General features: G+C 38.4%; 1 protein-coding gene and 1 long non-coding RNA gene across 2 annotated transcripts; both read right to left on the reverse strand.

Annotated features, from left to right (window-relative positions):
- Positions 1 to 645: 645 nt before the first annotated feature.
- On the reverse strand, positions 646 to 2,456 carry LOC130744195 (F-box/LRR-repeat protein At4g14103-like). Its single transcript, XM_057596387.1, has 5 exons — positions 2,251 to 2,456; positions 1,515 to 2,151; positions 1,311 to 1,383; positions 878 to 1,119; positions 646 to 771 (listed from the first exon to the last, which is right to left on the reverse strand). Exons 1-5 carry the CDS (start codon positions 2,454 to 2,456, stop codon positions 646 to 648), a joined length of 1,284 nt encoding a protein of 427 aa, XP_057452370.1.
- A 5,921-nt stretch (positions 2,457 to 8,377) lies between these two features.
- Positions 8,378 to 10,548, reverse strand: LOC130748508 (uncharacterized). The gene is made up of 2 exons (XR_009022716.1): positions 10,079 to 10,548; positions 8,378 to 8,734 (listed from the first exon to the last, which is right to left on the reverse strand). It is a non-coding gene; the product is annotated as an uncharacterized LOC130748508 (long non-coding RNA).
- Positions 10,549 to 12,706: the final 2,158 nt, after the last annotated feature.

Below are 12,706 nucleotides of genomic sequence, written 5' to 3' on the forward strand. Positions count from 1 at the left end.
TGCTAAGCTGTAAGCTCTTTGGAGAGCTTGTACTTTGCTGGATTGAAATGAAATAATATATCATCTTTTGTTTGCAAAAAAAAACTCTTGTAAAAAAAGTCACTTGAACATTTTCGCTATATGCTCAAAAATGTTTATTAGTGTTTTTACTTTTAGGGTTTTGCACGTTCATGTTACAAAAAGAAATCCGTAAGAATCAATATTTTTACCATTTATAAATTATTCGTTTTTTTTTATATCCAGTTTAAATTTGTTCAGGAAATTGTGGTTACCTGTCCCAGAAAATGACATTCCCATGGTTTGAAGTTATGCTCTCACCCCTACAAGGATCTAGTTTTTCTACCATAGACGAACGCCTTATTAATAATTAATCTATTTTTAATTAAATTTATATGAGTAATTTTTTGATCAAAAAACTTGAAAAGAGACATTCTCAAGCGCAACATAAACAAATAGGAGGAAAACGACTTGTTTACATAAAGGAACAAGACAAGATCCAACCAAAACCTCACCTAAATAGGGAAACACCAAAAGAAACCAACGAACCAAATATCCAAAGCCCCCAGAAAATACCTCTCAAGCAAATGCGGAAAAAAAGACGCCTAACACACACACACCTGCAAAAACAAAACTAAGGCACACAGCTTAAGCATCCACTAGCAAATTCTCAAATCCCCTCAACATCCAAAATTCTAGAAAACAACCATCAAACCTCGAGTTAATGTATACCTTCCTAGCGCGCGTTAAAAGACCCAGAATAATTCTGCAAGCCTGCCAAAAGCAAATACTTATGTTTATAGGTAATCTGTTTATCTCCCACCATCTTCTCCATTGTTGATGCATGATACAACTTAATGACACAACTTCCCAGGCCTACGAGTTGCAACTGATTGCCGATCTCAGCCTGCTTCTTCAAATCAGCAGATAAAGTTTTCGAACAGAATATCCGGATTTCTGCTAAAACTGTGGCATTTTCTAATAAGAACTTTAGCAACTGAATTTCAGCTTCACCCCCATCAAAATTTGAAATAGAAAATAATTTGAGACTATATTTGAAACAAGAAGGTACTGAGTTCAATATCCAGTCTTCACCATCCAAGCAGATATCTGGGGAAATCCCTACATAAGAAATTAAGAATTAATAAACAAGTCAATGGAAAGAAACAATACTACTGTTAGTGCTACTAGCCTTGAAACATGGCAGATGCAAGAACTATAGCAGGAAAAAAGATGTACCATAGGAATATTAAGAACTTCCAATTTTGGTGTCTTTTGGAGAATGTCCATTACAGCTTCTTCAGTGAACATACAATATCCCAAATCCACATTAAGATGTGTCAAATTGTTGAACATTGGAAGGAGATGGAAAGCATTGGAAAAACACTAGTAAAAGAAAAAAAAATTATTGAGGAATATGAAATAAATATAATAAACACACAATTAACGACAAGCATTGTCAGTAGCTGTAATACAGTTGAAAAAAATGAAGATGGTCAGCGTGTTGTTTAACATACCTCAAGCATATCATTTGATAGTCTAAGAGATTTGATACTACCAAGTCCACTCAATAGTTTAATTAGACTTTCTGAGGGAGGAACATCAATATGTGCATCAACTATGGAGGCCAGGTTAACAAAGACTAATTCTATTGTCACATGGCTTTTATAACTAAAAGATAAAAGATTCGCAACATCAATTGTGACTGTAAAATTGAGCAAATGACCTCGACAGGAACAGGCGCCAGAGATGGTTAATGTCTTTAATGTGGGAAATTTTATGTTGATCTGCTCAATGTTGTCCCAATTACAATTACACAAGCTTAACTTCTGTAGGACAGGGCACCCAGAGAAAAGTTGTAGAGCTGACTTCTCATTTGCAAAGGTAACAAATGAAAGCTTTAATGTCTTTAGGCTAGGAAAATGAATGTCGCTAGAAACATCTAGAACACAACCCAAATGTAAAACCAGCTTATTCAATGATTTAGAAGCTGAGAAACAATTAGATAAATTAAATAGAGGCCTCACAGGTAGGAAAAGCTTAAGCTCTTCAATGTTGTGCTTCATTGCAGCAGATATAAGAGAATTAACTTTATTCGCATCAATCGAAAATCCATGAAGCATGGCACAAGCTGGATCAATCATGACACTGAACCTTTTTACACAATTAGAATGATATAGTAGTCTGTCCACTTAATCAAAAAGGCAATCTACAGATTTCTGTGTTTGGTTCATGAAAGTGTTTGACTGATACTTTCTAAAATCAAAGACACATAAGCCGGTCCACAAGTACTTCCACCTTTTCGCCAAAATGGAAGTTTGTATAGCATCTTTCGTAGGGAGTAAAGAAAGAATGTAATGAAGAATGCTATCGGGTAAGTTGCTAATCATATCTTTCATGTCAGCCACATTATGTCTTTGGAGCTTATTTGAATCAGGTGATGAGATTAAACCAGCCATTACCCCTGATGTGCCTACCAAGAAAGGGAAAGAATTATAATTATCAAGCAGTCAAGTGTGATGGTTTATAGATGCAAATAATAGCCAAGTTCATAGCTTTTTGCTGCGCAAAGAAAACATGGATTAATGAATAATCTTTTACAGAATCTGATGTATTTCAATGGCTTGCAGGATCACTCGCTCTCACACTCAGTTGTACTGCAACGCAACAAGGTTTGAATTGAGAGGAACTAGCATAGCAAGAAATATAAACAAAACCTAGTTCGAATTGCATTTAATTCATCTTAACTACACTTTTGTATGGTAGACACAACAACAATAGTCAATTTGACAGAAATTTTGTATAAATGAAAGATCCCTAAATATTTTAGGGTTTAGGGTTTGAATGCATGAAGAGGCAAAAAAAAAACACGCAACTAAAGCAAAGATCACTCAACAAGGAAGAGAAAATGATGAAATTATCGAACCTTTATCAGAGAGTAGGGAAGGGGTTTATACCTGAAGGAGCGTGGGTGTAGGTATAAACACTGAAAACGATGAAAGATCCCTAAATATTTTAGGGTTTATGGTTTGAATGCGTGAAGAGGCAAAAAAAGAACACGCAACTAAAGCAAAGATCACTCAACAAGGAAGAGAAAATGATGAAATTATCAAACCTTTATCAGAGAGTAGGGAAAGGGTTCATACCTGAAGGAGCGTGTGTGTGGGTATAAACACTGAAAACGATGAAAGATCCCTAAATATTTTAGGGTTTAGGGTTTGAATGCATGAAGAGGCAAAAAAAAAAAACACGCAACTAAAGCAAAGATCACTCAACAAGGAAGAGAAAATGATGAAATTATCGAACCTTTATCAGAGAGTAGGGAAGGGGTTCATACCTGAAGGAGTGTGTGTGTGGGTATAAACACTGAAAAACGAAAAGGTTAACGAGTTGAAAAGGACGTTGTGATTTTTGCTCGGGCCACCGTTGAGAAGGCGGAATGCGTGAAATCTAATCTTCCTTCTTATGAGAAGGTTTTTGGCCAGGTCATTAACTTTGACAAATCAATGTTATCTTGCAGCCGCAATGAGCCAAGTTCCTATTTTAACTAGCTAAAAAGTTGCATGGAATAAATATAAATATAAGGTATTGTGGGACCCAACAAAAAAAAAGACAAGACAATAAAATCTGCACGAGTTGCTTATTGGAGTTTTATAAGTTGTGCTCCCGAAAAGAAGATGCACTTTATTGTTATAAGTAGTACGTATGAAATATTATATGACCTCCTCAACTGTATAGTCTCTTACTTATAAAGTCTCGAAATACATCTTGTTCTGGTGTAAGATCGGTTCAATATGTGTCTCTTCGCCTAAAAGTCTTGCCAAGAGCTGCCAACTTGGCAGTGCTTTCTCATTGCACCGACGATCATTCTCCGCCCTCGTCAGCCTCGGGTATCACAGCTTACATCTTATAAGGCCTTTTAGACCCACATAATTAATTTTAGGTGACTCAAATAAGAAACTTGGGTTGTGCATGCTCTGAAAAAGTATCCTCAAATCGCCTTAGCGTAATTAGATGATTTAGTTCTTTAAATATAATAACCAGATATTTAAAACTAGTTAAAACCAAAAAATACACTTCTTAAAGTGTAACTTGCATGGAATTTAACACATAGAATAACTAGGAAAAGAACTAAACAACTATTATAGTTGTGTTCTCTAATTGCAAATGGACTTTAGATTAACTTTTATTTTCTGGGTCTAGATAGTTTTGATGAACTTAAAAACATTATCTTGTGAAAATAGGTCAGGTTATGTCAGAATTTGCGCAGCCAAGTCTGGTTTGCATTCTAATTTCACAGCTCAAGTCTGATCTATAGTCTACCATAAGAAAAAATTTAAAATATAGTATGACCTAATCAACTAGTCAATTTACATACAAGTCTATTCAAGAGAAAATGTCGTCCTAAAGAGGCCAATAGGCTAGCAGGAGAGTAGGACGCGAGCTAATAGGCTTTTCTACATATTGGTTTTTTACAAAAAAAAAAGTTAATTAAAATAGTATACTATTTCATTAATATTATTAATAATAATAAAATTATGTAAACAAGTGTCAATCAGACCAAATAGACTTTTGAGCTTATTTAGTTAATGAGGGTTTTAGACTTTTAGTATCACCCTCTTGCATTTTCATACCATCCCAATTCCCTAAATGTCCTCCTTGATTTTTACACTCCGCAAACTAAAGTGCGGAATTAATTTTATCATTTGCGGTAACTTCAATACGCGCACAGTTGGCTAAAGTGCGAGAACTTAATTTCTACCCCGTTTTAATCTGCTAAATATTTGCATTGGATCGCCAAAAAGGGTTACGCACTTACGCTAACTAAAGTGCGAGATCTTTAATCTTACCGCATATTTAATTGCAGGATAAATAACCAAAGTGGTCTGAAACTGCTCAACACAGGACAATCTGGGAGCAGTTCAACCACTTCAGTGGTCATTGTGACATAAAACATCTATCATGCTTTTTGCTTGCCCCTCCCTCACTTCTAAAGCAAGTAAAACTTTTGTTTACCATTGGAATGTCCAACAACTCCATACTGTCAATAAAATTGATAAACTCCCTAATTTCACCACTACTTTCGGAAACCACATTATTTTGTCCCCTTCTTTCTACTCTTCTTCTACTCGCATTAAAATCCCCCACAAAACCCCCACAAACTGTGAGACCCAAAGTTTTAAGTTTGGAATAAACCGAATGAAATTCCTTTTCACGATTAATTTGATGTAACGTGAAGGAAAACCTGAACAAGTGTTTATTGAACGGAATAAATTTGTGAAGGAGAAAGTTCAGGAAAAAGCTAAGGAATGTATCAAAGTCGATAGGAGTTATAGCACGATTAGTATTCGCTTAAACCTAGGTCAAGAACGCTAGAAAATAGCTAATTTACGTTTTAATACACGATGGGAACTAATTCCAAAAATCTTCAGAGAAATGTTAGAACTTCTCTTATTCGTCTATAAACAAGCGTTCTGATACGAAACCCTGGAATGTACGAACGTCAAATTCCAATACTCGGAAGTTTGCCGAAACCGAAACCCTGATAGTTCAAAAACCCTAAAATCAACGGACGATGAAGACTTTTTCTATTCGGAGCTTCAAATGAAGATTCCACACGCGTACGCCTATTTCTCTCCATGATTCTAATCTTTCTTCAGAACGAAGTTTTCTCATCCGACATCAACTGCAAAATGTAGTTTTTCGGGTAAAATCGATTTACACCGACTTTTGATCGTTTGATTAAATTCCAAGAAACCTGTTTTGAGTTCTGGAATTCTGTCGCTAGAACCTATCTTAGAATTCTCCGAGGATTACGCAGGAAAAATCGGAATCGCGAAATTTTCATTTTTCCAAATTTTCCAAAACCTATAAATAGCGAGAAAATGAAAATTTTTTCAAAACTTCCCCATTTTCTTTCCCAAACCCGCGAGCAGCCCCAAGGAGAGGAGGAGGATTTGATTTTCGCCGTTTCTTGCCTGATTGCTGCACAGTTCGTTGCTAATTGAAGACCTCGAGGTAGGGATACCATATCTCACATCTGATCGTCAATTCTGTCGCTTTTCTCTATGTCTTTCTGTGCTCAAAGTTTTGAGCTTTTTTGTAAAACTGTCCAAATAACTCGATTTCTCTGTCTAAACTTATTCTCTGCATGCCCCTGAGCGTGTTTAGCGGATTACATTTTGCCGAATGTCGCCGAAATGCCGCCGGGATTCATTTCTGTTGGAAAAACCCATTTCTGGGCAAAGTTTCGTTCTTTACGCTAAAAATTCATGACTTAGCTTAGTGTTAGTAGGATTAGTCGTCATAAACGTCGTTGGTGACGTCCCCATCCAATTTGTTTTTCGAAAATCCAGTTTTGAAATTCTGAGCTGAAAATAATGACCAAAATACCCCTGTGACAGTTTTTGATCCGAAAATTTTTCTGAGCTTAGATTCATCTTAGTTACGGCTAATGATAACCTAGGAACCAAGTTTGATCGAAGAAAAATTGGCCCACCTAATTATGAAAAGTGGCCGAGAGTTCCTCATCAGGGGGGGGGGGAATTTCGTTTTTCGAAAACTTGTCTTAACGTGTTATATTGTCGTACTTCGGAGTTTGTAATGTTTCGTGTAACCCTAGTACGTATTGTTTGCTGAGTTTCTGACTCATTGTGATTGATTTATGTGAATTTGTCCTAAGGTTCGTTTGAGGAACTTTGTGGATTCTCGAAGAAGAAGTTTGTGAAGGAAGGGTTGAGGAACAAGCTGGAAAACCTACAGGTGAGGGCTACTCACTGAATACTAGATAATGAATTAGGTGTCGACGATTTCGACTTGATTTACTGTTTATGCACTTGATTGTGTTTGACTGGGAAAAACGTTTTCTGAGGCTACGGCTGACAATTGATAATCTTTTATTGCTTGATTGTTGTTGAGGTTGATTCACATGCTATGTGCTACCTCGTTAATCTAGGATGTGTGATATTTGCCCTATATGCTAAGTGCTAAATGGTTATTCCTCAATGTGTTGATATATGTGCCATGACTGTTGGATTGTACCGTTTTGAATATGCAAACACACATATATCTGTTGTCGTCAGAGTGAGGATAACGGGCAGTTATGCCAGAGGTTATCGTGAGATTTTGAGAAAGTTTAACGGGACGAACAGAGATTCGGGCCTTGTCGTTGTTTTGATGGATCGAGACCTTCTCTGGGAATTACTTGGGATTATGGGATCTTTTGAACAACCTTTGAATCTTTGAATAATGATCATAATCACAACTAAGAGCTTAGGACTTGGACATTAGTTTTGGAAAAATGAGAAGTGTCGCCAAATCCAAGTTTTGGGGAAACTAATGAGTTTCCGAGTATGTCGATACTCTTTGCTCGATGAGCAGTTTTGTTGTTTGACTATCTAAACGATAAGTCGGGAAAATTAATAAGTTTCCGAGTATGTTAATACTCTTTCGCTCGATGAGCTGATTTGTTGTTGGGCTATCTGAAAGATAAGCCGGGAAACGGGTAGTTTCCAAGTACATTGGTACTTTTTGCTCGCTGAGCAGTTTTTGACCATCGGATGGAGATGAGTCGGATGATTCGAGAAATCATCATGAGATACTTTTTATAATTAATTGTCTTTTGTCGCAGAATCGACATTTACCTTAGGGTAATCTTTTTAGAGACAATAAGTTAGCTAGAACACGTGACGACGTGACGAGTGAGGTCGGAGACGTTGTTTGGCTAATCACGTTGCATTCATGCACTCATTTTGAGGTTAATACACGGTGGGATGCCGGACCTCGGTGGATTCTAAAATGGTCATAAGACCCGGATTTCCACATAAGAACACTGCGGTAATTCTTAGTAGCAGACGGAAATGGCAGGCCTGCGGGTTTACTGCTGATCTGACTACACTTTGTTTGGTATAAGAGACACCCGAGCAGAAATGGTCCCACCGTGGCTGGTGTTAGGGCTGACTCGTAGGTGCCCATCCCTCCGGAATGCATCTTGTTCCTTTGCATTTACATTTCATGCACCATTCATGCTGATTTAGTTGCGGAATGTATTTGTTACCTGTTAACATTGCTTGAGATATGTTAATTGCCAGTAAATGGTATTTATTTTCGTTGACAGGATATACCATTTATAATGTTGTCATTCATAACTAAGCCCAAAACCCTTAGTGCTCTGGTTTCTCAACCGGAGCTTTGATACCACAATGTAACGCCCCGATTTCTCGAGTGTCACACAGTAACCAAACCACGTAATTTTTAGAAAGAATTTTCGTCGGTTCATTTAACATTCTTTGCTTAATGACGAATTGACATTTATTATGAAATCCTGAACTTGCGTAATAGAACAGTTACCAAATTTAAACGTGCGGAAATACAAATAAAGTTGTAACTGAAAAGTCGTGGCCACACCAGCGTGCGAAAGCCCACAATTATTTATTAACCATGCATTTATTCTCCAAAAGTGAACTAACCAAAACCAACAGTAAATAACCGTTTACTCCAACAACTTTAACCATTAAAAATAAGTCTGATAAAGAAAACGTAAAATTAAATTCGATGCTTCAACTCTCAGGTTTCCCCCCAAAGTATACTACCCTCCAACTCAGGTGTCGTTGTCTACTGGTTCCTTATCCCGACGTCGCTTCTTCAACGAAGGCTCAGGTTCTGGAAGAGGCTCTTGAGGGAAATCATATAGCTTCATCTCCCAGGAGTGGATCGTCGTCGTTATCTTCACGACCATCTACCCCCCCCCCCCCAAATAGACACATAACAAATAATGCAAGGGTCAAGTCAACAGAAACAACAACATATTCAACAACAGAAAGCACATAATGTATTTTAATGAGTCTTTTATGGGTATAATAAGTCAGTTAGTCAGTGTACTAGCGGAACCTCACATCACACAACCCACCAAACCTTCCTTGGCCAATCACATACATCCGCAGATGTACAAATCACGTGAAGCTGTAATACTTCACAAAAATCTCATGGTGACCGCAGTCAACCAAACACACGTGGAGTCGCAATGATCCACAAAATTCTCCCTCGCGTGCAAGCTACCGTTTTTCTCTAACGGAACCGTCGTTCTCATGGCCCATAGTCTTCACTAGACCTATGTCCAATTAAATTACATTTCCACTTTTTACTTGCAAGCGAGTTATTTATCTTTCTCTTATATTGAGGCTCTAAGTCAAGTCATCCTAGAGTCTTTATTTCTCTTCAGAAAACTAAAGGTAGCAACACAACATTCACAGTGCACAAAAGGGAATTACAACTAGGTGACCGACCATTTTGTACAAAAAACCAATCGACAGTGTGAAATCATTTAAGAATAGCCATATACATAAAATCATGCATATTATGTCACAACAGCACCACAAGGCAAGTACCATGGCTCATGAAATCAAGCTCAATAGCATATAACTCACAGCATCTCCTAAACACATGTTCCTAACAAAACTTCAAACATTTTCGCAACTCAACATATTGACAGCAGAAACAACTTTCACAAAAACAGAGCCACAGAATGCATCTTTCAACCAAAAATCACGTATGATGCCTTTCTTGAAAGCTATTTTAAATATATACAACTCTCTAGTTAAACACTTGTTCATTTGAGTCCCAGAATTAGGTGATATTAGGCCTTAAAGCTTACTGTCCGGAACAGGAAAGACAGCAGGTGTAATAGTTACTAAAAACGACCTCCAGATCACATTACTAAACCAAAAATTATGAGTTTTATATGTCTGGAAAGCTATTTCGAAAATATACAACTTTAATTTTAATCACTTTTTCATTTGACGAACAGAAATAGGTAAAAAGGGGCTCTGAAGTCCGCTGTCCAGTACAGGAAACTGGCAGCGAAACTCCCACCTCTAGTTTAAGCTATAAACAATTCCAGCCCAAGGCTTTAAGCTATGTTCCAGCAATAAAAATCAAATCACATAGGTCTCATATCATAATAGTACAGCAAGCAAACCTTCAACCCAAACCCTCATGCAAACCCTCAAATATCAAGATTTGTCACAACCAAACATAGCAACAAGTCACTAACAACTACCCAAGTCCTAGGACCAGCCCTTACCTTGATTAAGAGTGAAGAAATCAGAAGTTGGGTGATGAATAAGGGATCAAAAGCTGCTGTCCAAGACCCTCTCTTCCCTCCTAGTTGAGCTCTCTCTCTCGCAGGTCTCCCTCTCTCTCTCACGCGTGCACAAGGTGGCGGTGGTGGCTTTGTCGGCGGCGGCTAAGGGAGCAAGGGGTGGTTCTCTCACTCTTTTCTCTTCTGTTTTCTTTACGTAAGGAGTGCAAGGGTTTCTGTTTCAGAACTGAATGGAAAAGAAACTTTTCCCCCCTTCAAGACCCTAATACAACCGCGGGCTCCCCCTCTTCATGGGCTTGGGTTTCTTTTCTTTTCTCTTGAGCCCGCTCCAAGTCAAACCCTTGACCCAATAACTTAAGCACTTAATCAGACCTGAATCTAATTAAAAACTTAAGCCCTCTTAAGTAATTTCATAATCAAATTCGGAATTAGAAGAAAACAAACTAATTTACTCGCTGGTACTGTACAGCCTGAACCACCGTCGCTTAAACGCGAATATCTCGAGCTACAGAGGTCGGAATGACTTGATTCCACTTCGAGAATTTTCTTAACTTAAAGGGCTACAACTCTCAAGAAGAACGTTTTCCCAACCGAGGTCGTCAAGATCCTCTAAAAATCCACAGAATTTGACAGCTATAATCTGTCAATTTACAAACTTGGCCAAAAACCTCATTTTTATTCAATTTTTCTCAAAAACGATACAAAATGAATTTAGGGCCTTACAATACCACCCTCCTTAAAAATAGTTTCGTCCTCGAAACTACTATAGGAATACACACCACGCTTCCATTGCGCACTCTGATATTTTCCACAAATTTCTCGGTCGTCTCGACTCATAGGTTATTGTCCTTAGTCTCATCTTTCTGGTCCTCACGTGACATCTCTAGTGGTCTCGTTCCACATCATTTTCACAAGGGGAAACTGTCTCTCCTTAACGTTCCTGTCACAATCCAACACCAACCATCATTCCGATCACCATTTTCCAATATTAAGTTGATCAGGCTCAATATCAAAAAGATGGCAACTCGAAAAATAACTGGTAAGGACGTTCAAGTCACTCTCATTTCACTGTCCATAACCAAGACACTCGTCGTAGAACCTCACGGAACTCTTCCGTCAGAACACGACCCAAACTGCCTCACTGCAGTCACACAAAACAACAAAAGTTTAAGTTAAACAGGTGTTATGCTCATGCCGGTACACGCTGGTCGGCGTCCCGTCCAGGTGATCCAGATGCAACATCAACAGCTCAGACACGGGAAAACAAACTTTCCGGACACCGAGCTCAAAGGTTCCATCCACCAATTCACTCGTTCGGTAGTTCCATCCACCACCTAGTCCATTCGACAGTTCCATCCACCATCTGGTTTGTCTGATCTATGGTTCCATCCACCATATACGATCGTTGGTTCCATCCACCAATCCCGTCTTTCCTGATGGTTCCATCCACCATCTCGGTTTGACCAATGGTTCCATCCACCATTCCTGCTTCACCGATGGTTCCATCCACCATCTCATCGACCTTGATGGTTCCATCCACCATCTCGATCGACGCAGTCCGTTCACTGGCTCCATCCGCCATCTCATCGACCTTGATGGTTCCATCCACCATCTTGATCGACACGCTCTAATCACTGGCTCCATCCGCCATCTCACCGACCTTGATGGTTCCATCCACCATCTTGATCGACACACTCTGTTCACTGGCTGCATCCGCCATCCTTTCTTAGCTGATGGCTCCATCCACCATCTTTGCCAAGTAAGGAAAAACAAAAATCGAGAGTGTAACACAGTCACACAAAACACCACAAAAACGTAAGGAAGACATTGACTCGGTCAGTGTTCTTCCCCGCCTCTATGACTCAACAATGAGCCTTCAGCACACCAAATCACATCACACAAATAAATCACAAACCATTCACAAAATGAAATAATATCATTATGATTTATTTTACCAAGTCTGACACAAAGTCTAGATGTGGTCAGGCGTGTCCCACTTGGAGCGTCTATTCCAACCTCAATCTTTGGTAAGCGACAACCGTTAGATATCTAGCAATCATCTGCAGATAGACCTAGATATCACACTCGTACTATGGCACTAGGCGCCAAATCCAAATCCAATTGATCAACCGTTTATAAGCTAATTGTCATCTTAATACCTAACAATCCATATGTCATCTCTTGTTTCAGAACTATCCTCATTCAGACCTTAAATTAATCTTTCACTTATCCACAAGTCAAATTATATCTTATTTTTAAGTCTAAAATCTCTGCATAACTCAGAATTCATTCCCTTCAAGGTCTAACCAGATACTGTGCCTCAAGGGACTTAGCCCAACTTTCGCTCCCTAGATTTTAATCTTCAAAGGTTCAACTGCTATCGTCACAACTAAAACCATTAAATCTCTTATTCATACCTGTCTCTCAACTCTCAAGGATAATCTTAACCCCTAAGGTTTTAATCCAGCTTAGTAAATCTCACTTAGTAGTCATGGCACATTTCTCTGAAATCCATATCAACACTCTCATGTATTCAACTTATGCTAAAACTTTCTTTCTCTAACTCGATCACTATCACACCAATCAACTTCTTAATCTCTCAATCCAATT

This window comes from Lotus japonicus, chromosome 3, assembly GCF_012489685.1.
Source record: "Lotus japonicus ecotype B-129 chromosome 3, LjGifu_v1.2".
Taxonomy (NCBI): Eukaryota; Viridiplantae; Streptophyta; class Magnoliopsida; order Fabales; family Fabaceae; genus Lotus; species Lotus japonicus.